At 46.2% G+C, this 27377-nt stretch overlaps 3 protein-coding genes and 2 long non-coding RNA genes across 5 annotated transcripts; 2 read left to right on the top strand and 3 right to left on the bottom strand.

Annotated features, from left to right (window-relative positions):
- Positions 1-8132: 8132 nt before the first annotated feature.
- On the bottom strand, positions 8133-9189 carry LOC125513018 (glycine-rich protein 2-like). Its single transcript, XM_048678063.1, has 4 exons — positions 9020-9189; positions 8837-8932; positions 8624-8749; positions 8133-8528 (listed from the first exon to the last, which is right to left on the bottom strand). Exons 2-4 carry the CDS (start codon positions 8843-8845, stop codon positions 8346-8348), a joined length of 318 nt encoding a protein of 105 aa, XP_048534020.1. The 5' UTR covers positions 8846-8932; positions 9020-9189; the 3' UTR covers positions 8133-8345.
- Positions 9190-9804: 615 nt separating this feature from the next.
- On the bottom strand, positions 9805-10466 carry LOC125513016. Its single transcript, XR_007285640.1, has 3 exons — positions 10298-10466; positions 10015-10216; positions 9805-9912 (listed from the first exon to the last, which is right to left on the bottom strand). It is a non-coding gene; the product is annotated as an uncharacterized LOC125513016 (long non-coding RNA).
- An 80-nt stretch (positions 10467-10546) lies between these two features.
- Positions 10547-15813, bottom strand: LOC125513015. The gene is made up of 3 exons (XR_007285639.1): positions 15776-15813; positions 15250-15349; positions 10547-10832 (listed from the first exon to the last, which is right to left on the bottom strand). It is a non-coding gene; the product is annotated as an uncharacterized LOC125513015 (long non-coding RNA).
- A 3544-nt stretch (positions 15814-19357) lies between these two features.
- Positions 19358-20044, top strand: LOC125517028 (protein DMP10-like). The gene has a single exon (XM_048682255.1). The coding sequence runs from the start codon at positions 19358-19360 to the stop codon at positions 20042-20044; it is 687 nt and encodes a 228-aa protein (XP_048538212.1).
- Positions 20045-21658: 1614 nt separating this feature from the next.
- On the top strand, positions 21659-22668 carry LOC125513014 (protein DMP3-like). Its single transcript, XM_048678058.1, has one exon. It carries the CDS (start codon positions 21690-21692, stop codon positions 22371-22373), a length of 684 nt encoding a protein of 227 aa, XP_048534015.1. The 5' UTR covers positions 21659-21689; the 3' UTR covers positions 22374-22668.
- Positions 22669-27377: the final 4709 nt, after the last annotated feature.

Raw genomic sequence — 27377 nt, 5'->3', positions numbered from 1 at the left:
AAAAGTTAGGAGATTTAGGAAATTTTCCAAAGGCTGGAGTAAAAATGTAGAAGCAGATATTAGGAAGAAGAAAAATGCCCTCACAGAGGAATATGATGAGCTTGATATCAAATCTGAAACAGCTTGTCTCTATGATGTGGAGAATACTAGGATGAAAATTATATTATTAGAGCTCCAGTTTATCTGGATCAAAAAGGAGACCAAGGCTAGACAGAGATCTAGAGACAGAGACATTCTAGAAGGTGACAAAAACACCAAATACTTTAATGCAGTAGCTAATCAGAGGAGGAGGAAATCTCTTATCCATTTCCTTGATGGGCCTAATGGCCCTACCTCTGACACTAAAGAGATGTTGAAAATTGCCTCTGATTTTTATAAAGAGCTTTTCAAAAAAGAATATAGGGAGGGTTTTAGTCTGAATCAGGATTTTTTCTCTCTTGAGGAAAAAATCGCTGATGACAGGAATGAGGCACTTCAAGCTCCATTCACTGAAAAAGAGGTAAAAGAGGCTATCTTTGGTTCATACTCTGAAGGAGCACCTGGACCAGATGGCCTCTCTTTCCTCTTCTTACAAGAATTTTGGGAGGTCATCAAACATGATGTCATGGCTCTATTTGTTGACTTCCATGCAGGCTCCCTAGATATATATATATATATATATAGATTAAATTTTGCCATGATTTCCCTCATTCCTAAGGAAGAGGATGCTACCAGCATAAAGAAATTTAGGCCTATTAGCTTGCTGAACTGTATATTTAAAGTCTTTACAAAGGTTCTGACCAACAGGCTTGCAGTAGTTATGAATTTTCTCACCTCTAGTAATCAATCAGCCTTTATTAAAGGGAGATATATCCTGGAAAGTGTAGTGACTGCACGTGAGGTGTTACACTCCACTTTTCATTCAGACAATTCAGGACTAGTCCTAAAACTAGACTATGAGAAGGCATTTGATAAGATTAATCTTGATTTCTTGTTGGAGATCCTCCACAAAAGGAACTTTGGTCCTGTGTGGATCAAATGGATTTACCAAATCACACATATGGGCTCTGTAGGGGTCAAGGTCAATGGAGTGGAGAGTGACTTCTTTATTACTAACAAAGGGCTGAGGCAAGGGGATCCTATATCACCCCTTCTTTTTAACATTGTAGTAGATGTCTTAACTAGGATGCTCATCAAAGCCACAGCTCACGATCTGATTAGGGGGCTATGCTCTGACCTCATCCCTGGAGGGGTGGTCAGCTTGCAATATGCAGATGACACCATCCTCTTCATGGATGAAGATGTGTCTAAAGCAGCTAACCTAAAAATGATCCTGACCTGCTTTGAAAAAGTTTCAGGGATGAGGATTAACTATGCTAAGAGTGAACTTATTCCTTTGGGTGTGGGGGGGCGGGGGACAGTCTAACCCCTTTTGTTGATGTTTTTGGATGTACTATAGGTACGTTCCCAATAAAATATCTAGGAATTCCACTACATTATGATAAGCTGAGAAGGGAAGATATTCAACCCCTTATTGATAAAATTTTGAAGAGGATGGCTGGTTGGAGAGGAAAACTACTTTCCTACTCAGCCAGACTAACTCTGATCAAGGCCTGTTTGGCTAGTATTCCTGTTTATCTACTGTCCTTCTTTAAATTTCCCAAATGGGCTCTAGATTTAATTAATAACCAGCTTGCTCCTTGCTTATGGAGTGACTTTGAAGGAAATAGAAAACTCCATTTGGCCAATTGGCACTTGTTCTGCATGAAAAAAGAGCATGGTGGGCTTGGGGTCCCCAATATTAAGGACCTCAATCTATGTCTGTTAGGCAGCTGGGTCAAAAGGTATGCTCAAGATGAGGGCAAGATCTGGAAAAAGATCATAGATAATAAATATGTTAGAGACTCACCTAACATCTTTGCATGTAGACCACAGGCTTCCTCAAATTTTGGCAGGGGGTTATGTGGGCTGCTAAGGCTCTCAAATTTGGCTATAGATGGGTGCTGGGAAATGGGAGGAAAACCAGATTCTGGGAGGATATCTGGTTTGGCACCTCCCCCCTCTCTGTCCAGTTCTGGCCACCCTATGCTATCTGTCATCAACAATGTGTGACAGTTTCAGATGTTTGGGATGGGGAGATGATCAAACTTACATTTAGGAGGGTTTTTTACCTCTTCTATGATGGAAGAGTGGTACCATCTTGAGCAAATTATTAAAGAAACTACCCTCACTAGGGAGGATGATGCTATGATCTGGCAGTATGAATCCAAAGGGGTTTACTCTTCCAGATCACTATATGCCATCATTAACTTCAGAGGGGTGAAACCTATCTTTATTCCTTCAGTTTGGTCTATTGTAGTGCCACCCAGAGTTCAGGTCTTTCTCTGGCTGCTAGCTCATAACAAGCTGATGACTAAAGACAACTTGCTTAAGAGAGGGATTGACAAAACTCCAGGATGCCTATTCTGCTCTGACCAAGAAACAATAGATCACCTGTTTTTTGGTTGTGTAGTGGCAAAAAGCATATGGGGGGAGGTCTCCTCTTTTTTCTCTATTGATTTAGGGTCTAGTTATCTTTCTATTGCCAAATTTTGGCCTGCAAACAAAAAACATGAAGTTCTAAATGCCTTTTGCACCTGTGTACTATGGTGCCTTTGGAAAATTAGAAACAAACATGTTTTTGATAATGCTATTTGGTCTGATATTAAACAGATATGGTGGCTGGTCTGGAGGACACTCAAGAGATGGATAATTCTGTACTCACAAGATTCGCAGGAGAAAATGCAGAGAATCCTGTGGTGGATATCCTGCATCCTCAAAGCTCCCCTGCAATTGGATATGGGGTGAAAATGGGATTGGGAGACACTAAAGGTGTCTTGCCAACACATTTCCTCCCCAAACTGGCCTTGGGAATTCGCAAATGCGGCTTCAAGAGCGCAGATAACTCAAAAGCAAAAAAGTCCCCAGAGAAGGCGTCAACTCAGACAAACTCAAGCCCTGCCTCGCCGCTGGACTGGTCGGGCTCTCCAACACAACCTTTCAAGAAGATGAGGGGGGGGGGTCCTGGAGCAGATCAAGGAGGTCCGCCTGATGCTTGAGGCGGAAGACAAGAAGATGCTGGGTGATGAGGAGAACTCGGTTCCTGCTGGGACACTTGAAGGCCGCGTTGCTTAGTTCCTTTTCTTTTCTTCGCTTACCATGGGAGTTCCCTTTTTATCTTCCCCCCTTGGAGGGATCATAAAAAACATGTACTTGGCTGTATGCCCTTTTCTCTTTCCTTGGCCGTAGGCCTTTTCTGTTTCTTTGCTTCCCCTGAACATGCATTGCAGCATACTAAAGGGGAAAAAAGACACCTGTGACTTCTGTTTGGGTTTCATTTTTTAAATGGAACCGGGGGGGGCGAAAACTCCCCTGATGATCTAAAAAGACTTGACAGCGGCAATGTTTAGCGTTGTTTTCCCTCCCGAGGACATTGTTGAGGAGCCTTGGTGTTCTAGCGTGTGGCGTGAGATTGTCTTCACGCCTTCCTATGCGCTTTCTCGGTTGCGTAGCTGTTGTTTCGATTTTTTTTGTCTGGTTATTCCGGATCTACTTTGTAGGAGGGTTTTCTCATTATATTGTATTGTTCGGCCGTGTAATTTGGTTCGTACTTTATCTATAAAGTTGGCCGAGGACTTGTTTCGTCAATAAATTTGAGTTTATGTTAGCAAAAGTATATTATTTCTTGAATAATTCAGTTTTATGTTATTGGCATATTGATTTTGTGCACCAATATGTGATGTAACAGCGCGTGCATCACCTTCAAGAAGAGCAAACACATACGTTCTGGTCCCTCTAATACATGAGGAACAAAATCGACTCCTCCCTGATCGGGTTTATAAATCGGGGACAGGTTTTTAGGTATTCAATTTAACTATAGCAAAACATGTGTTATACATTCATTGTCGAACGAAGTTTCTAAACATATGTTTTTATGACATATTACCCATGTTTCATTAGTAGAATTGAAAACTTCGAAAATATGTGCCCAACTTATAGACCCAACCGGTGGGAATAGTTAACTTTCAGACTCAATGACCGCCCCTGGATTGGAAGAATATTTTCTCAGAAAGGCCAGCCAATGCTGTTTTTGGTACAACAATAAAAACCAATGGAAGAGTTGTATATCTGCGTAGAAAATAATACAGCAATACAGCATGCAGTGCACACATACTGTGACTCCGAGCAGGATAAAAAAGATGGATGTCCGGTCGTCATCACCCTAGCAGCCGTGAGGACGAACGACCCTATAAAATTACACGTTAGTGATAACCCCAATAAAATTTGTTTCCTTCAAGTCCATATCTTGTAGAGCTCGGTTCTTCTGATGAGGCTAAGAGAAAATACCGTCTCGCGCGGGGATATCCTTTGCCGACCAAAAGACCAAGGGAGTCTCGGTATTGAGAACTTAGAAATTAAGAATAAATGCCTTATGAGTAAAGACTCTACAGGTTAGAGACAGAGGCGGAGGGTATGTGGGCACAAATTCTGCGCAATAAATATTTACAGTCGAAAACGCTCGTCCAGATTACCATGAGACCAACTGACTCGTCATTCTGGAAGGGACTTATGAGAACGAAGGACTTGTTCTTTCGTAGGGTCAAATTCTTGGTCGGCAATGGGATGTCAACAAGATTTTGAGATGATACGTGGTTAGGAGAGACGCCCCTGGCCATCCAATGTCCCACCCTTTATAACATTGTGCAACATAAGGAGGATTACGTAGGCACAATTTTTCAAAACAACTCCATTGAATATTTAGTCTCGACATGCGTTAGTTGGTGAGAAATGGAATGCCTAGATGCATTTGGTTTGGAGATTGATTGATGTTCAACTCTCCGACCAGCTGGATTCGACAACATGGAAATTAGCTAAAAATGGGATATTTACGGTGAAATCGTTCTATATGAATTTGATCAATTCTGGCCCAATTTCAAGATCGTTGCATATTTGGAGGATTAAGGTTCCTTTGCGTATTAAAATCTTTATGTGGTTCGTCCACAAGCAAGTGATACTCACTGAGGACAACTTAATCAAGAGGCGATGGGTAGGTAGTTCGCGGTGTTGTTTTTGTGATCATGATGAAACAATACAACATTTATTCCTTGAATGCCCACTCGCCAAATTGCTTTGGAGAATGATTCATATAGCCTTCAACATTAATCCTCCAGTTGACATTGCGTCGTTGTTTGGGACGTGGTTAGCTAAGGTTGAACAGACTATTGCGGCTCGTATTCGGATAGGAATATGTGTGCTTTTGTGGGCTATATGGAACTGTAGGAATGGTATGATTTTTAACAGACAACACACTTTAACTTTCCTGCAGGTCATCTTCAGAGCTACCGCTTAGATCCGTACGTGATCCTTACTCACTCCTATGGACTCTAGAAAGCCTTTGGTTACTGGGTGTAACCAGTGGGAGATGGTAGTACGGGCTATATTCAACCGATTCGGATGACGGTCGAATAACAGGATAGGAGTTTAGGGAGCTTGTCTTTCATATTATCGTATCGGTTGTGATTGTCAGCATGTACTTTTCTTTTTGCGTTTGATTCGCTCCGCTTGCGAGCTGTAATACTCTTATGACTTTTTGATACTTCGTGGATTTTTAATAAGATGATTGCATGCATCATTTTGATGCTGAGGCCGGGGCACACCTTCATTTCCAAAAAATATATATCTTGTAGAGCTATTCACGTCGTATATGCCGGCTTCAACTATACTTAGAGCCTCATGCAGCTGATTTCTTTTCCATCAATTTAATTTGTCCTCAGTCCATGCATATGCATATCGATATGGACCGTGAACATTTCTTTCCTTCTCCAGCGACCTTGAATGGATAGAAGATATCGATGCCTCGTCGATCAACCGCTTGTATTTTGAGAGGTCACTTTCCTTACCATGTCAATGCATACATCTCTCTCTTGTCATGCCCATGCATGTCTAATTAGCACGAGTGGCTGAGCCAAGTTGCTTACGGTGAGGTTCTCTTCTCTTAAATATGAAATATATATCTTGTATCAACCAGTCAATATTCATTGTTTTTTATGGATATACGATCGATGTTGCTGCAGTACAATCAGACGGCTGATGATGAAATTGACAGGGAGTCTTTGTCATGTACGAGATCCTAGTTATAGGTTGTGTGCATCACTTGATGTAGTTTTTTTCCTCTTTTCAAAAAAAGGTAGATCATATAAGGGCGGGCTAGCTAGCTGATGAGAGTGATGTCAATATATAGAGGCATTGCGGGCGTTGATTAGAAACCTCAATCACGGCACCAAAGTAGCGGAACAAATTGAAGAAACACATAGTAGTACTCTTACAACATTGCATCCATATAGAGTGGCAGTGCTATCAACCTGTCTATCGTCTTTCCATTGCTTTAACATAGTGAAAATACATAGTTCGAGATTACATCAACCAGTATGGAAACGTACAGAAAAGAGGAAGATTGAGTTGAAGGCATCATTAGCAAACCCACTGGGCACTGCATTCGCTCGCAGTCGGCATGCACACCATGGGATGAAAATTGGTAGCACTACAAAACTAACCTAGCAACCAGTTTCCAAAGTCCCCACATATACATCCATACCCGCAACAACAAAAACAGAAGGCCAACAATGACAACCGAACCAATGTCTGTTGAAAAAGGTAGCGCTAGGCAGCGGCAGCATCATCGGAAGTCTAGAAAGGGCAATAAATAAACCTTTAGTTGTAGTGACAAATCATGCTATATTGCACAAATGGTGATATTTTAATATTTCATTGTAGGGTGAACCGGAACGAATTCGGATCAATAATGCTCGTACCATATCCTAATTTTTTTGGATTGGGAAGCAAGACATATGTGGATTCGAGTGAATTATGCCGGATTCAGACACCGTACAATAACAGAATGGAGTCGGATCATAAATGGTTATATACCACATACATATACGAGGAATATAAAAATGATTTAAAGCAGAATTATACATCAACATTGAGAAAGCATTAATACTTGTACGCTTTAAGCACAAATAAAGCACTATAAAGTACTAAAATAAGTAAATAACAAGCTTATGTCTTGTCTCAAGCAAAGATAGCATTCATGTATTGCTAGTTAATACTTCAAACTTGACAGACAAATAGGATACTGGTATTTAAAGGTTGGATTATTCGCCTAGAAAAAATGGATTATCCTACCGTGTTGTATATTAGTAATACCATATCCTATCAATAGGACTCAGGTTCAGATTGGATTGTGTTCGGATATAAAAGATCTCTTATCTTATCCTATAAAAATGATTTAGAAACGATTTTGATTGCAAATTATCCTAACCACTTTCCTCCATAATACCCCAAAACAACACCCTTCTACATGCTCTAAATTAATCTCTATGTGCATATAATACCCCAAATACACTGGACCACAAACACACAAAATTGATTATCGGAAATCAGCGTCAGTAGCTAACATTCTTCCATGAATTGGTGTCATTTCACTACCGGACTCGCGGGCTATGCCTACGGCCCAGGGCCGTCGGCATAGGTCCTTTGCCGTCGGCATAGATCTATGCCTACGGCTGCCGTCGGCATAGCCCCGTCGGCGTAGATCACGTCAGCGTAGATGTGTCAGACCGTCGGCGTAGTATAGCCGTCGGCATAGGTGCATATGCCGACGGCCGTGGGATAGCCGTCGGCATAGTTTAGCCGTCGGCGTTGTTTTCCGTCTGACGGCAACGGACGGCGCCGTCAACAGCGCTGGCGATTCAGGGGACGACACGTGGCGCAGGTATGCCGACGGCTTGGCCGTCGGCATAGATGGAAATCTATGCCGACGGCGCGCCACGTGTCGTCCCCCGGCTTCTCCTGGCGGCAGGGCTATGCCTACGGCTAATCTATGCCGACGGCTTTGCCGTAGGCATATGTCTGCCACGTGGCAACTCCTGGTTTCTCCTGGCAGCAGGGCTATGCCTACGGCAAAGCCGTCGGCATAGTTTGCCACGTGGCAAGCCCTGGTAACTCTTGGGCGTATATATGCCGACGGCTTTGCCGTAGGCATAGTTTTTTTCCCCTGTTTTCTCTTTTCCAATTCATTTGACAGCATTTCAAAATAGAACAATATGAAATTATGCAGAAATATGACAATTCATCATGTGAACATACTCAAGTTCATCTAAACATACTCAAGTTCACCATCATCATCTAAACATACTCAAGTTCATCACATCATCTAAAGATCATCACCGATGGAAGTTCATGAACATAAAAGTAGTGCAAGACATGAAACATGATAAAAGTAGGAATATGAAAGGCATGGCACGATGGCCACATGCACGGAATCATCAAGCAAGAGCACCCCCGCCAAAACCACCACCTCCGCCATAACCACCACTACCTCCGCCAAAAGCACCACCTCCGCCAAAACCACCACCACCACCTCCGCCAAAACCGTCATTGCGACCACCACCACTCTGCCAGATCGGAGTGACTGGGGTCGACGGAGCAGGAGTCGAGCCACCGGTCCCCTACATGTTTCAGAAAAGATTCTAACGGTAAATATGATATGATAGTGTTTCATGAACGAGAACTAGTTTGCTAGTAGTTAGGCAAATGTACTAACCGAACCATCACTGCCTAGTGCCACCCATTCATCGAACGTGGGCACGTGTGGGGGTTCTCCCGCAGGTGGTGGTGGGGGTCCCATTTGTGGTGGATCCGTGCGGTTAGTCCAAGACGCCAACATAGCCTGAATGTTAGTTAAACAAGCAAACTAGAAGATCAGAAGGAATGAAAGTGCAAAAATTTAGGTTGGTTTTAAGAGGGCAAAACTAACCGTCATCATCTGACGGTTGTAATCATCGTTTGCCTTCACTCGTTTCAAGTACTCCCGCACCTCGAGATTCCTATGCTCGACAAACTCCTTATATGCCTACATAATTTAGGTTGTTTCTAAGTGAGCAATGCTGAAAATAAACTGAGAATGCAAGATAGAAAAAGATAAAGAGGAAGTACTTACAGCATGCTGGCGGGCTAAGGGAGTCTGTGAACGCCCCGTACTCTCTAACTGGCTCGGGTTGCTAGCCCGAAGCCGTGTGTACGAGATCGAAGGAGTGATCAAGCCATCGAAACACGGATACCGGCCATTCTTCTTCCCCTGGATGGCCACCACCGCCGTGTCGTCGATCTGAGACTAGGCGACCTCAGCAACAGGAACATCCGGATGCAACTCCTGATAGTGATGAATGTAAGACCCCAGGTGCTCCTCGGTCTTTCCGTAGTACTGGCTCTCTCCCTCCTTGCGATGACTCTGCTCGCGGGCCAGCTTCCACGACTCCATGTCTGAGAGCGGCCTCTTCAACTTGTCCTCCTACAACGTCAAATAGAAGTCAGCCATACATAAGAACATGACGTAAAGAAGAACAAAAATGCATCATGCACATAGATATACCTTCATGGCCTTGAAGCCCCAGTGGTTCCTGTTTCCTTGGCCGTGTGTCCCGTCATCTCCACGGTTAGCCCGGGCCTTGATGCTCTTGGCAGCAAACTCTGCATCAGCGCCGAGCCACCTATCCACCAAACTCGCCCATCCGTCATGCCTTCCATAGCACCAACGAGGAACAACCTATGCAAATTTTGGAAGCATGACATGTGAGCACGAAACATATAGTTGACTGCTTGAAACAATGAAAAGTTAGTAATAGTTACCATCATGAACTGCTCCTTGCTCAAGGTAAATCGTAGCTTCTGCGCTTGAGTTTTGGGCATCTTTTGGTGCAGGTAGTAGTGGTAGTACTACGAGACGGCAACCCAGCGCACCTCGTACTGCAACTGACGAGCTTTCTTCTTCGCAGCCGCAAGCAAGACCACGTCGGCTCTGGCCTTGTGCTCGTCAAGAACTCTATAGAGTTGCTGCAATCATGCAAAAACCAGAAGCAAACAAGGCATGAGTTGAGTGATTCAATGATAAACTATGAACGAAACTGAAGACAAGTGATTTAGAAGAGAACTTACCCAAAATTTGGTGATCACGGCCTTAGCGGTCGTCCCGTACTCCGCGTTGCTGCAAGCCTCGTAGTGGGCCCAGCTCGTGGCCAAAACCCGCTGCTGCGGGTCCCTGTCTGGCCGCGGGCAAAATAGGCCAGGCCAAAACTCCTTCAACAGGACAGTGATAAGGCCGTTCGGTTTACGGCCCTTTCCGTGAAGGATCCAGTTTCTGCAAAAGAATCAAATGATTGCCATGTGTACAATAAGAAAATGTTGTCATGTGTTGAAAATATGATTGAGAGGCACTTACTCTGTCCCCACAGGTTCAATGAGCCACTTGTGCTCCTCGATAGAAGGTGGTGTAGGTAGTCCGGCATTACCACGCAGCCACCCCTGCGAAGAACCCGGTGGCAAGTCACCCCACAACGCGGGATCAACCTCCCCTCCACCCTCCTCGGCCTCCTCCTCACCCTCCTCCTCGGCCTCGGCCTCCTCCTCCTCACCCTCCTCCTCGGCCTCCTCCTCCTCGCCATCAGGAACATACTCCTCCTCGTCAGACTCAGAAGGTGCCTCTGTATAGGAGGGCATCGAAGAAGACCCTCCTATTTCAGACACGGCCCGGAGTTTTTTGCCCCGGTTGCCTCTCCCCCCACCTCCTCCTCCTCTAGGGGCTCTCCCCCCACCGCCTCCTCCTCTAGGGTCTCCTCCCCCGACCCCTCCACCTCCCTGTGAGGTGTCATCCTCGCGTAGTCGGGAGGGAACCTTGTGGGCTCGTCCACTCCGAGTAAGTCCTTTAAATTTACTGAGGAAACTAGCGCCGCTGGACTTGCCCATGATTATTAAACCTGCATTGAGAAGAGAATAAACAATTAGTAAGGATATCAATTAAACAAGCATACAGGAAAAACATTAATACCAGAAGAGCACATTAAGCATACTATTGTAATGATCATTAAAAGAACTTACATTTTCTAGAACCCATATGAATCATCACTATTGTAATCTATTTGTGGACCGGTCTCATCATCACTATCACGCATATCTTCTTCGTTGTTTGATGGAGGTGGAGGCTCTTCCTCATCGTCAGCGTCTTCATTTAACTTTTCAAGCATAATTATGTCTCTTTGATTCACAACTGCCTCACCATCAATCCGTGCGTCGTCGTCGTTTGGGTCCAGGTCAACATAACCCAAGTCATCATCCTCGTTGTTTCGGACCACGTCATCATGTTCCTCTTGATAGAACACTCCCTCGTATGTCATGGGGTTTGTGTTGTAGTAATCATCATCGTTCGGGTCCGGTAGCTTACCATGCGGCGACACCTTGTACACAACTTCCCAACCCTTTAGGTACTCTTTCTGGCATGGGTAAGGCAGATAATATACTTGTGTGGCCTGGGTAGCGGCGATAAAGAGATCAGCTCCGGCATAGACGGTTGATGGTTTAACTTCAACTAAACCAACAGAAGGCGTATGTCTCAGACCCTTTTTGGGGTCGAACCATCGGCATTTGAACACAGTGAGACTTAGGTGTTCGCGGCCACGTTTGAATGTAAGCTCGTATATTTTTCCTACCCTTCCGTAGTAATCTACTTCATTATCTCCTGCAGTGAAGACTCCGGTATTTATGGTTTTGGGATCAGGCCAACTGTTCTGGTGCTCCTCTGTATGGAAGCGATACCCATTCACATCATACTTTTCGCATGTCATGACGACAGGATCAAAACCCATGGAAACCCATCTCAATTCTTCATCCATTGATTCGGTCGGATCATTTCCCTACAAGTTTAATTGAAATTATAGGGTGCATGAGTTTAATTGAAATTATAGGGTGCATGAGTTTAATTGAAATTATAGGGTGCATGAGTTTAATTGAAAGTGTGAAAAATTACTTTCTCGATGAACCACGCAACGAAATTTTTCCTTCCATCAGCACCCTTTCGGAGAAGAGCAAGTGCCTCCGCTTCAGAAGGAGGCAGCATTCCCGTCCATTCTTCTTCAACGAATCGACTACAATAAGAAAAGCGGTATAAGAACTAGGAAAAGTGAACATAACGAATTGACTAAAAGAATGGTGCAAAGGTATTACCTCATCCACTCATCCTCAACTTCCTTGATGTTGTGCAAGATATAGAACATGACATCCTCCCACTCATCTCGTGGCATGAGATAAGATTTCGAGCATCCAGCCCTACTACCTTGCCCGATGAATAGAGGCAACTTGGGTTTATACTTGGGTTCTTCTGTATTGTATCGAGACACCTTATTGTGCAACGTGGGAACATGGTCCGGATAGTAGGCTGTCCTGAGGTCTGCCACCTCCTCTAGGATAACTGCCTCAGCTATGGAAGCTTCAATCTTAGCTTTGTTTCCACATTTCTATCTCAGATGCTTGTTCTGTCTCTCAGGGCCGTACTGCCAACGATTCTGCACAGGGCCCCCCAACAATACCTCGTTCGGGAGGTGCAAAAGGAGATGTGTCATCGGAGTAAAGAAGCCTGGCAGGAAGATCTTCTCTAGCTTGCATATCAACTCCGGCGCCTTCTTATGCATTTCTTTTATCTTCTCAGGACATACTTCTTTAGCACAAAGCGTGCGGAAGAAATGGCTTAACTCCGCAAGCACACGCCAGACACGCTCGGGAACATAGCCCCGAACCATCACTGGCATAATCCGCTCAATCCATACATGATAGTCATGACTCTTGAGCCCGGTCACTCTGCCCGTTGAAAGATTGACCCCCTTACTTATATTCGACGCATAACCATCAGTGAACTTCACGACGTGTTTCAGCCACTTGAATGTCTCCATCTTATGATCCTTTTTAAGTACGAAGTCAGCATCTGGCTTGAACCAAGATTTTCGACTGCCTGTGGGAGGCTGCATGTGTAGACGTGGTCTATCACAAATATTATGTTGATCAACTCTAGCATTAACATTATCCTTTGTCTTATCTGGAATGTTGAGGATCGTGTGAAAAAGGGACTCTGCGACATTCTTTTTGGTGTGCATCACGTCTATGTTGTATGGAAGTTTGAGGTCCTTAAAATAGGGAAGCTGTGTGAAGGGGGTAATGTGAGTCCAGTTGTGCGTCTCACCATATCCTTCAAAAATTTTCCCTTTACTTTTTCCTTTGCCCTCGCCCTCTTCTTCGCCTGTGGCTTTGCCTTTGCCTTTGCCTTTGCCGTTGCCTTTCCCCTCACCGGCAGGCTTAAGAGCTTTCAGCTGAGCAAGCACATCCGCACCAGAAAACATTGGAATCTCGTTTACTTCATGGACAACTTTGCCTTTTGTGAAGTTCTTCTTGTCTTCCCTATCAGGATGGTCTGGAGGGAGGAACTGTCGATGCAGGTCAAATGCAACATACTTGCCACCCTTCTTCAGCCAAATGAAAATCAAGGCCTGCATGCACACTGGGCAAGGCATCTTTCCACTTGTACACCATCCGCAGAACAAGGCATAACCGGGAAAGTCATGCATGCAATATTGTAGCCAAACTTTCATCAAGAAATTTTTCTGCAGATGTCGGTCGTATGTCAACCTTGGGAAGTACCAAGAATGGTGCAAATCATCCACCAACGACTGCATAAACACACTCAAATTCTTCCTCGGATATTCAGGCCTCGGAATTATAAGCGACAGGAACATGGTCTTGCGTTGCATTATGGCGCCGGGAGGGAGATTCAGCGGAATAACAAATACGGGCCAACAGCTGTATGGATTAGACGACATACCATATGGATTGAACCCATCACCTGTTATAGCAATTCTGACATTCCCAGCCTCGGCTGCTTCCTCCGGGTACTCTATATCGAATGACTTCCATGCTTCACCTCCTGATGGATGTACAATTTTTTTTGGATTGTACCTTTTCCCTTCCTTGTGCCACTTCATCATTTTGGCAGACTCCTCGGTGATGAAAAGGCGCTGCAGTCTTTTTATAAAATCAAGATACCGAAGAACCTTCACAGGGATTTTTAGCTGCTGCTTCTGACCATGCTTATCGACCACCTCAATATACCGAGAGGAACCGCACATCCTACAGTACTTGTCATCCGCATACTCATGCCTAAACAAAAGGCAATTCTTTGGACAAACATGTATTTTCTCATAGTCCATCGAGAGCGCCTTCATGATTTTCTTCGTACCGTACATGGTTTTCGGCAGTTCATGGCCCTCAGGCGGGCTGTTAGCCCATACTCCCAGAAATGCTTCGAAGCAACCTCGGCTACAGCCGTACTCAGCCTTGACTGCCATCAGTTGCGAGATGGCATCCAGCACAGATAGCTTGGCACCCTCATAGAGAGGTTTCTTTGACGAGGCCAAGATTTCCAGGAAGGCCTTTGCGGTTTCCTCCGGCTCCTCCGGTTCATTCCCTGAATGTGACGGAGGTGTCGGCTGTGTAGCAAAGACATCATCTAGCATCTCTCTAACCCCATCGTCCTCATAACCAGCGACGCGTTGTCGTATCACATCCTCTCTACCACGGTCCCGCTGGGCAAAGTTTATCGGCATATTAAAGTTGGGCATAAATCCATGCGTGCGAAGGTGCTTAGTCATCTCACTCTTATCTCTGCGGATACGCCTCTTACATCTGGTACACGGGCATTCTGGCACCATCCTCATTGGACTACGGAATATCTCTTTCAAAAACACATCAGTTTTCTCGACCCACTCTGTTGTTACTTGATTCCGACGGAAAAACCCACTATACATCCACTGATTATCTGCCATCTCTGCTTTATTGGAAGCCACACAACAAAATTAAGGATTCATTTAAATTACTCACATCAATATTTTATTTCTTACAAGGTTGACGAGAAACGACATTTAATCCACCTACATCTCTAATAGGTAAAGATGGGTCCTAATCCCACCCGAGAATGTGTAGATTGAGTACATTGTCCATGCTCTACCCCATTCCGAGACAAAATTTTGGCAGCACCTCCCCGCTGTTCTCCAAATACACGTCTCGGCAAAATGCTGAGAGAATGTGCATCCGGAGAACAACAGGGAGGCGCCGCCGAAATCCTGTCTCGGAACGGGGTAGAGCATGAACAACGTATCCAATCTACACATCCTCAGGCTGTCCGTGGAAAGCGCTGGACAATCCGAAAGAGCTGCGGTGATAAATATGCAATTGAATGCATATTTATCGATGCAACACTTTCGGACGGGAGACCTAGGTTACGCGACTTGATGTGAAAAATTAATCTAGTGACATGATTAAAAGAACATATGAGGTGGTGGATTTGTAGCTCACCCTCGGATGTAGATGATGTAGTCGATCAGCGAAGGGACAATCAAAGACCAAGAGCTCCAACGTCAATGATCACTCCACCGGAGGCAACACCAGAAATCCTCTAAATTCCACCAAATGAAATAATTAGGTCATCACATCACATATAAAGCATCATCACACATCACATCATATCACAAACTTGTTTTAGCAAGACCAACTTGATGAAGTAACCACTCATCATATCCAAATTTTAACTTTCGTCTCTCTATCTTCACAAAAAAATTACTCTTCCCTCTCATCTCATCTTCACAATACATATATCTATAATATTGAGTATGTATCTAAAAACATAGTAAAACTACACAAATATCCATTCATCTCATCTATCTATCTATCTCACATTGTGCACTTAATTTTTTTCACATTTATACTCTCTTTCATTTCATTCATCTATCTAACATCCATCTATCTAATCATCTATTACTATACATATATATATGCATTCATCTACAACATTACTACACAAAAAGGTAAAAAAAAAACTTACCTACGGATGAGGGGGCGACCACCGGAGCAGGGGACGACCATCAGAGCAGGGGGCGGCCGGTCGGGGCAGGGGACGACCACCAGAGCGGCAGGGGGCGGTCGCCAGAGGGGCCGGCCGGTCGGACCAGCAGGGGCCCGGCCAGGCTAGGCCGTGGGACGGCCGGGGCGGCGTCCACGCAGGGAGGGCCGGGGTCGAGGTGGAAGGGGCGGCTGGAGCAAGGGAGGGGCGGGGGCGGCTGGAGCGGGGCCTGGCGAGGTGCGGCGGCGGCAGGTCGGGGAGGGTGCGGCGGCGGCGCAGGTCGGGGTCGGGGGGTGCGGCGGCGGCAGCTCGGGGTGTGGGGAGAAGTGAGTGGATGGGGAGAACGTAAGTGGATAAGGTCAACTATGCCGACGGCTAAGCCGTCGGCATAGCTCAGGGCGCCACGTGGCACCTATGCCGACGGCTTAGCCGTAGGCATACTTTTTTTTATTAGCCACGTCACCGATCCGCGTATAAGCTTCCCTATGGCCGCAGCTATGCCGACGGCTTTTCGGCATATTTTTTTTACTTTTCTTATTTTGTATAAATTTTGTAATGTTTTCTTATTTTTTATAAATATTTTAATGTTTTCTTATACATATTTTTTACATGCAGAACATTATTTAAAATGTACCATACATTTTCTTTAATGATTTGAAACATTATTTTTAATGACATGATCTTTTTTTATATTGTACAACAATTTTCTAAAATATCACGTATATTTTTTTCTATGGTCTCGTGAAAGGTGATACATAGGAAAGCAACTGACTGAGGGGTACCGTTACCGAGTGCCTGATCCGGTAACTATGCGAGTGCCTAAATCCACTCCGTGTAGACCCGATGCGGTAGTTTCCCCCCTCCAGGTGCCGGCGGCGGCGCCGTCCCGTTGAGGGGGGCCACGCACCAGAGATGCGTGCGGCCTCTTCGACATGCCACAACACCACCCCGCATGTATGAAGGGCCCGGTACGACGCTCCGGTGGCATTGCTACCCCCCAAGGCCCCCGTCCCGCCTAACCCTGGGAGCGGTTGACCACGGGATCTAGCCCTTTGACTTTGCACGGATGGGCTTTGACCAGTGGACCTCTCCACCCGGTTGTGTCGGGTCGGCCCAGAGGGACACCGGGGAGCAACATCTGGGCCAAACCCACAGCTAAATCCACTCCGTGTAGACCCGATGCGGTAGTTTCCCCCCTCCAGGTGCCGGCGGCGGCGCCGTCCGTGAGGGGGGCCACGCACCGGAGACGCGTGCGGCCTCTTCAGACATGCCACAACACCACCCCGCATGTATGAGGGCCCGGTACGACGCTCCGGTGGCATTGCTACCCCTCACGGCCTCCGTCCCGCCTAACCCTCGAGCGGTTGACCACGGGATCTAGCCCTTTGACTTTGCACGGATGGGCTTTGACCAGTGGACCTCTCCACCCGGTTGTGTCGGGTCGGCCCAGAGGGACGCCGGGGAGCAACATCTGGGCCAAACCCACAGCTAAATCCACTCCGTGTAGACCCGATGCGGTAGTTTCCCCCCTCCAGGTGCCGGCGGCGACGCCGTCCATGAGGGGGGCCACGCACCGGAGACGCGTGCGGCCTCTTCGGAGATGCCACAACACCACCCCGCATGTATGAGGGCCCGGTACGACGCTCCGGTGGCATTGCTACACCTCAGGGCCCCCGTCCCGCCTAACCCTGGAGCGGTTGACCACGGGATCTAGCCCTTTGACTTTGCACGGATGGGCTTTGACCAGTGGACCTCTCCACCCGGTTGTGTCGGGTCGGCCCAGAGGGACACCGGGGAGCAACATCTGGGCCAAACCCACAGCTAAATCCACTCCGTGTAGACCCGATGCGGTAGTTTCCCCCCTCCAGGTGCCGGCGGCGGCGCCGTCCGTGAGGGGGGCCACGCACCGGAGATGCGTGCGGCCTCTTCGGACATGCCACAACACCACCCCGCATGTATGAGGGCCCGGTACGACGCTCCGGTGGCATTGCTCCCCCCAGGGCCCCCGTCCCGCCTAACCCTGTAGCGTTTGACCACGGGATCTAGCCCTTTGACTTTGCACGGACGGGATTTGACCAGTGGACCTCTCCACCCGGTTGTGTCAGGTCCGCCCATAAGGACACCCGGGAGCAACATCCGGGCCAAACCCACAGATACATCCACTCCATGTAGACCCGACGCGTCCGTTCCCCCCCTCCAGGTGCCGGCGGCGGCGCCGTCCGTGACGGGCCACACCCCGGAGATGCGTGCCGCCTCTTCGGACATGGCATAACACCATCTGATTGTGGTAGGTCATCCGATATATATGAACACTTGGAGCAAAGTCCCCTTCGTATAGACCCGATGCGGTTGTTCCCCATTCCAGTTGCCGGCTGGCGGCGGCACCGTTCGTGAGGGGGGGTCACACCGCTCTGTACAGAACCGAAAAATAATGTATGTATGCTTATTAACACATACTGTATGTAAGTTAGTTAAATAATAATAATAAAGAAAACAGTGAAGAAAAAGAAAAAAACTATATGTATGCTTATTAACACATACTATATGCTTATTAACACATACTATATGTATGCTTATTAACACAATCTATATGTATGCTTATTAACACATACTGTATGCTTAATAATAATAATAATAATAATAATAATAATAATAATACTATATGGGAAAAAGAAAAAAAAAAGAGCCCGGTTAGGCCGACGGTGGCCGTCGGCATACATTTGGCTGTCGGCTTAGAGCCCTGTTTCGGTAGTGTTTGGCCAGTGTGTTATCTGACTAGGGCTATATTATTGATTGGCACAACATATAGTATGCGTATGAAATAATAATAAAACAAGCATAATAATATGGAAGTTGGTAAATTGGAACAGATATACTGATATAGGCAATATCAGGCACGCCGAATATTTCTATGATGCATAGATTAACCGAAAAATAGAAAAAAGAACATGTATGACAAATTAATTTAAAGAAAATCTTGATGGGGCGCCATATACGAACAAGGTGTATGTTAATGCTTCGCCATATACAAACAAAATCTGAATGCATGAAGCTCCTACATATTCAACGGTTGATCAACACACATTTTACATGGTAGAAAAATCACTCTCTTCCCCAAGAGGCTCCGCGTCTTTTTGGTGCAAGCACGAGAGTAACTATTGGCATGCTTGCATGAAGGTTCTGCTTCATCGTTTTCAGAAATGTCCACGGGGAATCAAGCAGGCTGGGGAGATCAGAGAAAATTGACGCGAGTTAAAAATTAAATACTTATGCACAAGCTGATGATTAGCTAGTTTTCTTTCCTCACCTTCCTGGAAGAAGACATCCATAACTTTCATGTCATACTAATTCAATTACAGCTTGTTTAATTAATTATCAGCTTGCACTAACATGCTGGTTTAATTAATTATTCATGTCATACTAATTCAATTACAGCTTGCACTAACTTTCAACTAGAGCTAGCTAGAGAGTTGAAGTCCAGGTACATGCATGCATGTATAACTAGTCAGGACTTTGATTAATTTGCCTATACCCAAATTAAATCGAGCATAGTACATAAATACCATGGCATCTTCTTCTTCTTCTCCATCGTCCACGGCGATCCAGATAACTCCACCAATCAAGAACGATGATAGTGAGATAGTAGTTACAGGCACGGCAGTGCCAACTCCTACCATGAACAAGGTCATGTCGAGTGTCGCGAACCTTGCGCAGCTCCTGCCGACGGGCACGATGCTCACATACCAGGCATTGTCCCCGTCCTTCACCAACCACGGCAAGTGCGAGACCTCCAACCGGTGGCTCACCATGGTGCTGGTTGCCGCCCTCGCCTCCGCGTGCCTCTTCTTCTCCTTCACAGACAGCATAGTCAGTCACCGCGACGGAAAGCAATATTACGGCTTCGCCACACCACGCGGCTTCAAAGTGTTCAACTTCTCCAACGAGGAGGAGAGGCAGGAGTGGAACGATATTTACAAGTTTCAGAGGCTACGCCTCGGGCCACTGGACTTTGTGCATGCCTTCTTTACGGCCGTGGTTTTCCTCACGGTGGCGTTTAGCGACGTCGGACTGCAGACCTGCTTCTTCCCGGACGCCGGCGGGAACACCCAAGAGTTGCTCAAGAACTTGCCGCTGGGAATGGCGTTTCTATCCAGCTTTGTGTTTATCATCTTCCCCACTAAAAGGAAGGGCATCGGATTCAACGACACTACTCCTCCCCAGAAGGTTGTCCATCCCATGAATAAAGTTTGATTCCCTGAATTTGAAGAACAAAGGACTAGTGAAAGCATAGATAGTTGACACGCATGTTGATTAAGTGTTTCATAAATTTTCTTCTAGCATGTAAATATGATGGGGTGGATGTTGTTATTGTTTCTTTTTTGTTCTGGTGGGTTTAGTAGTTATACTGCTATCAGTATTTCGCCTGTAGTGTGTGTGTGCGCACACGTGCGTGTGTGCGTGTGTAGACGATCGGTTTCCTGACAGTGTGTGCATTCACTCTTTTCTTCTTGCATCTTGTTTGGCATACCATGACAATATAGTTCCATTATGTCAAAGTAGTGAAAAATGGGAGTATCCAAGTTTGAAAAAATGAATTGAATGGAAATAATGAAATGTGTAATAAAATTTGCATGGCTGTATATCACCAGAGAAACACATGAAGTTTTGCAAGTATACATATTGTATGCCCTGTTATCATATAAACAAAGAGATTTTCTGCTAAGAAGTCAATTCCACAAGTATGTAAGCATCCTAGTTTCCTAGGATTACCATAACCATAACTCTCCATTCTCTTTGTCTGCTTTAAGATCGATTGATGTTATAATTTTATTAAAAAAAGATCAATCCATTTTGCCTTAAGAGATCTCTCCCATGTTGCAACACATACCTTACACTTCTTCCATACCCACTTCATTTTACAATGATAAAACATACATGAATAAAATTTATTAATTAGTACAATTAATATTTTAAGATAACTACTTAAATTAAATGGGATAAACACTTAAATTTGGGGCAGCTACACAAAAATAATTGTATGTGCAAATACATGTAGCATACTCGATTGTGTAAAACAACAAAACTTGAATATGTTTTGTGTCCCTCCATTTGTAGTACATATGTAAGAATCAACCACCAAGATGTGATTAGATGGTTAGGAGTGTGGTTGTACCCACAACCCACGAGGATCAAACCCCAATTTTTTGGCACTTTGATTTCTCATTAGTGCAAGTATTCTTCACATGGTACCCACCTCATGTGCTGTGGGGATGGAAGAGGGGTCGAGGAAAAAAGATGTCCCATTGACGAGTGGGTCCATGATAGGAGATAACCAATATGAAAACTCTGAATTTGCGCATTACCTCAACATCCTCCATATGCACATAGAGCATGCTCGATACGTGTTATGGAGGTGGACAACATAGAAACTATGCTAGAGTTGTTCTTAGTACACGTTATGGAGACGGAAAATATAACAACTATGCTAGAGTTGCTCTTAGTACATAGCGTGAGTACAAAATGACGTACTCCTGCACAAACTTATATATAGCTCTCCTTCCTCACCTTCGTGGAAGGAGACTTACGTAGCATATATCACCGGATAAATTACCATGCTGGCGGCAAACTAGTCATGTCATACTAGTTGGCTATAAGTTATTACAACTTACACTAACTGTAATCAAAACTAGCTACTGAGTTGAAGTCCACGTTCATGCGTGCATGTGGAGCCCTTCAGCATGCAGCAATATCGAGCGAGACTAATCAACACGGCAAACCTAGTTTGGACTTTGGAATCATTCAGCAATATGGGCCTATATAAATAGCAACTTGTAGTTCTGTTTGGAGCATTGCACCTTTCTGAGCTAGGACACAGATCACGCACAGTACGCCTACAATGGCCTCTTCTTCTTCTCCGTCATCCACGACGATCCAGATACACCCATTGACAACCGAGGAGATAACAACCGCAACCACGGCAGCGCCAATGCCTAGCACAGGGCCTACACCACCTGCCACGGTCATGTCGAGCGTCGCGAACCTAGCTCAGCTCCTGCCGACTGGCACGGTGTTGGCGTACCAGGCGTTGTCGCCGTCCTTCACCAACCATGGCAAGTGCGAGACCTCCAACCAGTGGCTCACAGGGGTGCTGGTTGTCGTCCTCGCCATGTTGTGCCTCTTCTTCTCCTTCACCGACAGCGTTGTTGGTCGCCGCGATGGAAAGCTATACTATGGCTTCGCCACACTGCACGGCTTCAACGTTTTCAACTTCTCCAGCGAGGAGGAGAGGCAGGAGTGGAACGATCTCGACCAGTTCCGCAGGCTCCGCCTCCGGCCGCTGGACTTCGTGCACGCCTTCTTCGCGGCGGTGGTTTTCCTCACGGTAGCTTTCAGCGACGTGGGGCTGCAGAATTGTTTCTTTCAGGACGCCGACAGGAACACCGAGGAACTGCTCAAGAATCTGCCCATGGGCATGGCGTTTCTCTCCAGTTTTGTGTTCATCATCTTCCCCACCAAAAGGAAGGGCATTGGATTCAGCGACACCGCTCCTCCCCAGAAGGTCGTCCATCCCGTAAATTAGTTAAGTATGTTCCCATAACTTGAAGTTGCCACTTGCCAGAAATTGATTGAAGAAAAATTCAATCCTTCAGGAAAGTCATGCTCAATCGGATTTGACGACACCGCTCCTCGCTGGCGTAGAAGTTGCTTGATTGTATCATGTTGGAGAAAATCATGAAGTTTTTTAATTATATATGTTCAGTGTGTGTGCCATGGTTCTTTGGCAAACAAGGAAATATTTTCTGTCCAAAGCAAGTGTACAGTTATGTAGGTGCCCTGCGTCCCAGCCTCCCAGGCTTATTAGAGCTCTCCATTCATTTTGTTTGCTTCAAGCTCGATGTTTTTATTTTGTACAAAAAATCATTAACTAAATCCTGTTTTTTTATCAAAAGGTCTCTCCTATTTGGCGAGACATACGTTACGCTTCTTTCTTATCTCAATTCTCCATTCATTTTACAATGACTACAATACTTGTATGAAACAAATTAGTCTAGAAGTTTACGATAAACACTTGAATTTATTGGATAAACACCTAAATCAATCGGATAGGAGCCACTTCACTAAAAAAATATGTGGACAAACCTAAAACTTGCGGTGTAAGAAGCGGAGTGGGGAGGCCGCATATATACATTTAGAGACATTAAAATTGGACATTAATCCATCCATCTTAGGGCACTAGCAATTTCTGCCGTTGGATTTGTTGTTTTGGGCATCCCTAGCCGTTAGATGCCCTTGTCAATTCGCCCATGGGCCGTGGATCATCATTCTCCGCAGAATGGACTAAGGACTAGGACGACGTTGCTAGGGCCACTATTCCCATAGCAAGATCAGAAGCGTCTGGTTGATTTAGGTCCGCGGATGGTCAGAAGACCCTCTAGTATGCTACCAAGGGCTGCAACAGCCTCGCCAGAGCATTTACAACAAAGAAAAAAGCAGTTACAACGTGTGAATCAAGAATGAGATCCAAGAAAATTCTGATTTATAGACGTACTGGTTATACGAACTTCGCAACATCTTAACTAACTAAATCTTAACATCCTCCCTCGGTCACAACATATCACCTTTGGGTACGTACCAAATTTCCAATAAACTTTGTGCCACACAGCTTGTAAAATGATAACCTACCTCCATGCATGCATCAGCTTATTCCTCGCATGGAATACCGGATTAGCGGATATGTTGCGACAATATTGCCACAACATTGAAGTGCAACCGGAGCATGCTCATCATCAAGTAATGTGTTTGTGTCCGCGTCACCTCTGTTGCGGCATCGCTAGAAGTAATGGGCCGAGATTCCTCTGACTCCGAGAAGGATAAAAAACGATGGTTACTCTAGCAGCCGTGAGAAGGAAGCTGCTAGCTAGCTACTTGGTTCGTTGCGAATACTTTTCTCCAAGTTGATTGTAATATGTTAGTGTGTTATTTCTTCCATGTCTGTATATACGTTGCAGAGTTGTCCATGCACGCATGCGCGCACGTTCCATTCCGTTTACTTCGTCGTCGGTCCATGCATGCATTGAGTGAAGCTTTCATCGATTTTCTGCTCCGGCGACCTTGAATAGAAGTGCTAGATTCTCTCTCTGTGAACGAGCTCACATGCACATGATGTGAACAGTAATATCAAAAAAATACTTAAAAAAATTAAAAAAATTCTGAACCTTTTGCCAACAAACATTGATGAGTGTTAAACATGTATGTAAATTTTCGTGATGAAATGACATTCATGGAGGCCTGGGCAGCAGAACAAATTTGATGTTTCCAAATGCTTCCATTTGAAGACATTGGTGTTGTTTTTTTTCCAAGACCTGCACGAACGTTATTTGATCACGAAATTTTACACACAAGTGAAACCCACATCAGTGTTTATCACAATTATTTTTTGATTTTACTGTTCATCCAGGTGCATGTGTGCTCGCTTGCACAAACTTTGTGTATATAACATACTGCCAATCTCTAGCAGCTTCTCTCATGCTATGCGTATTGCCATGATGCCATCAATCCATTAAATCATGTGCAAAGCGATATCACTGGAAAGCACTTACCAAAATGAGAGTTTTTACGGTACCCTATACTGCTAACAGGGAAGGGAGCGGTATATTTTGTGAGGGTAGGATAGCAATAGAGATAGATTTCTGAATGAACTTTAGCGACGTCGTGGATCGGCAGATAATGGTGACAGAGAACCAAGACGGGAAGCCCCGCCGCCATGTCCCACGACTCCTCCACGGTCTCCTTCAACCTCCTGCTCCGGTATTTGGACGGAGGCACCCCCCGAGCCGTCGTTCTCGACCACGACCTCCGCCTTGAGCTCGTCTTATTCGACGCACCCGAGGATCACCACCGGCACCAACGCGCTCCCTCGCCGTCTTCACTGCGTCCCTGGCCATCACGTCGCGTCCATCGAGCCTGTGCTGACCTGCCGCTCCTCCGCGCCTCTTTCCCGTCGTTTTCATCTATCGTAGCATCGTCTTGCTGAAGCCGGTGCCCTCTGTCCGCCATTGATGAGCCCCTGGAGCTTGTCCCGCATGCACACACCCAGCCACGCGTGCCCGTTCGCCTCCACAGTCCACACCCGCGTCAACAGCTGCCGTGCACACGCCGCAGCACAGCAGTTGCTACTCGTCCGCTCCCGCCTCCGCAGTCAGCGCGATCCGAGAGGGCAGGTCGGGGCAGCCCGCAGCCAGCAGCCAGTCGCCATCGCGGGCGAGCAGCGTGCGCTAGTCCGGAAGGCATAGACGTCGGTTCGAAGGTGCTGCACCTTGCCGGCCCAGCCGGCATCGCCGCGGAGGTCGAGTCCCCGGCCGTAGGTCGAGACGGGCGGGCTGTTACTTCCCAAAATGCCATCAGGATTTGATACTGGAGGACCTGAGCGAAGGAGCGCAAGCTATACCGCTTGCCATTCTTTTGGCAAATTGGAGCAGTACTGAACGATCGCCACCATTAGATTTCATGATTGGACGGCCAATAGTTGACGCAGGGTACCATAAAAGAGCTCTACCAAAATAGGTGAACAGTCTGACCATGGGGCTTGGGGCCCGTATCTGCACCATGCGTCGCAACTTTATTACACATTTGAGGGTAATACGATATATGGTTTTTAGATAGCTTACCACTCATGCCAAACATAGAAAAGTACCAAGAAGTTTAAAACTATGCTATTAGCATACTATATCATGTTATAACATGCTATTACCGAGATGTTGTACACCGATTATTTAGATGGCATTTCTCAAAACACTACAGTGTGCTATTAGCGCTCTATTTTTCACTTGTCTAAGTTGGCTTGCATCAACTTCAATAAAAGAAGGGAAAAACTGGTGCTCAACCGACTGATCTTTTGTCTGACATTCGCCACGTCCTACGTCTTCCACGCGTCATCATGGGCTCATGCACCGCATCTCTCCCTCATCCTTATCTTCACTGAAACACTAGCCACATACTATATTCTTGCAACTGGGCACCAGTTTCAAAAGGCAGACCGCAACAAGCGATCTGTTGCAGACCCACCAGGAAGGAACCGCGTGAGGGAGGGCAATGAGGACGACACAACCTCCGCCGGCGGTGGCCTCTCGACCATGGCGGGGCGGCTGGGCCTGAGAGGTCGCCATGGAAGCCACCTAGGTGTTGACGGTAAGAGCCATGCTACCTCTGCCGCGGCGTGATCCAGACCGGAGGTCCCCGTCTCGGAAGTTTCTGCGACACCATCGGGCCGACCTCGCATAGCGGAAGCCGCCCATGCCCGTCAGGCCATGCGGACGCACACACGACGAGTTTCTGCAACAACGGCGATGGCAACAACGACGGTGCGCTGCGACATCCTTTCATTACAAAAAAAAAATCTGCAACATCGTCCATGTTGCAGAAGTTCTTTCCGCAACATCATCTCTGTTGCAAAAAGATGAAGCTAGAAAAAAAAATCCTCTGTTACAAATGTTTTTGCAACACGAGCTTTGTTACAAAGACTTCTACAACGCCGTCTTTGTTGCAGTAGTGAGGACAGAGCTGGGTCGTTGGACAACCCCAGATCTAACGACCGTCGAGTGGGCGGATCTTTTTAAAAGATCCGCCAGTCGATGCGTAGCACAACACATAAAAGAAGATGCGTGCATCACAATAATATCAAGGCCCGGGTCTCAACTTTCTTTTTGATATCTAAAAAATCACCTTTTCAAAAAATAGAAAAATGTGATTTATAACTTGCACTAAGTAGGTTAAACAAAACGAGGTAGAGAGTTGAAGTCTATGTACACGAATGGATGTAGAGCCCTTCCAGCACGCAGCAAATCATGTAAGGTGATGAAAGTAACCTAGGGCTCTCTGGTGGCGCTAGGGTTTGGAGTGGAAACCGATCGGCGGCCGCGGAGATCATCGGCGGGCCGCCCCGAGGACTTGGCCGGGGTGATGGCTACACCACCGGCGGCGGAGGCGGCGCAAGGGGACTCTGGTTCGACCAACCCTAGATCGGCGAGGGAGAAACTAGAGGAAGCTCTGGGGAAGCTGGATATATCCAAAGAGGAGGCGACTCCTCTCGTGATAGATGACCGGCAGGACGGTGCTCTGGCGAAGTGGTTGCTAGCAGGGAAGGTCCTCTACCGAAACCTGTATCATATTCATACCATTGGCACCGCTTTGCGACCGGCTTGGGGAAACCCTAGAGGACTGCAATTCCGATCAACTGGGGCGAACACTTCTGTTGCTGAATTTGAGGCCCAGCGTGATCGTGACAGAGTGTGGGCGGGATCGCCCTGGCACATCAACAAGAACGCGGTCATCCTGGCCGAGTTCGAAGAGTGCATGCGCCCTGATGAGGTCATGTTTGATTGACTACAAGTTTGGGCTAGGGTTTTGAATTTACCCTACAACCTGAGAGATGAAGCATGGAGCCTCCCAATAGCACGGATGATTGATAAGGAGGTGCAGATTGCTAAGTTCGACCACAATGGAGGCTATCTCCGAGCAGGGGTTTCGGTGGATGTCAATAAACCGCTCAGGAGATGGGTGCTCATAGATTCGGCAAGGAGGAAGA

This window comes from Triticum urartu, chromosome 6, assembly GCF_003073215.2.
Source record: "Triticum urartu cultivar G1812 chromosome 6, Tu2.1, whole genome shotgun sequence".
NCBI lineage: Eukaryota > Viridiplantae > Streptophyta > Magnoliopsida > Poales > Poaceae > Triticum > Triticum urartu.
The sequence above is the reverse complement of the archived record's forward strand: the minus strand, read 5'-3'. Positions and strand labels throughout refer to the sequence as shown.

Coding starts and splice junctions, on each gene's coding strand:
- LOC125513018 (XM_048678063.1), bottom strand. Junction 8,529..8,623: donor CACTAGGCAGTGATGGTTCG/GTTAGTACATTT, acceptor TGAAACATGTAG/GGGACCGGTGGCTCGACTCC.
- LOC125517028 (XM_048682255.1), top strand. CDS start 19,358: ATGGCATCTTCTTCTTCTTCTCCATCGTCCACGGCGATCCAGATAACT.
- LOC125513014 (XM_048678058.1), top strand. CDS start 21,690: ATGGCCTCTTCTTCTTCTCCGTCATCCACGACGATCCAGATACACCCA.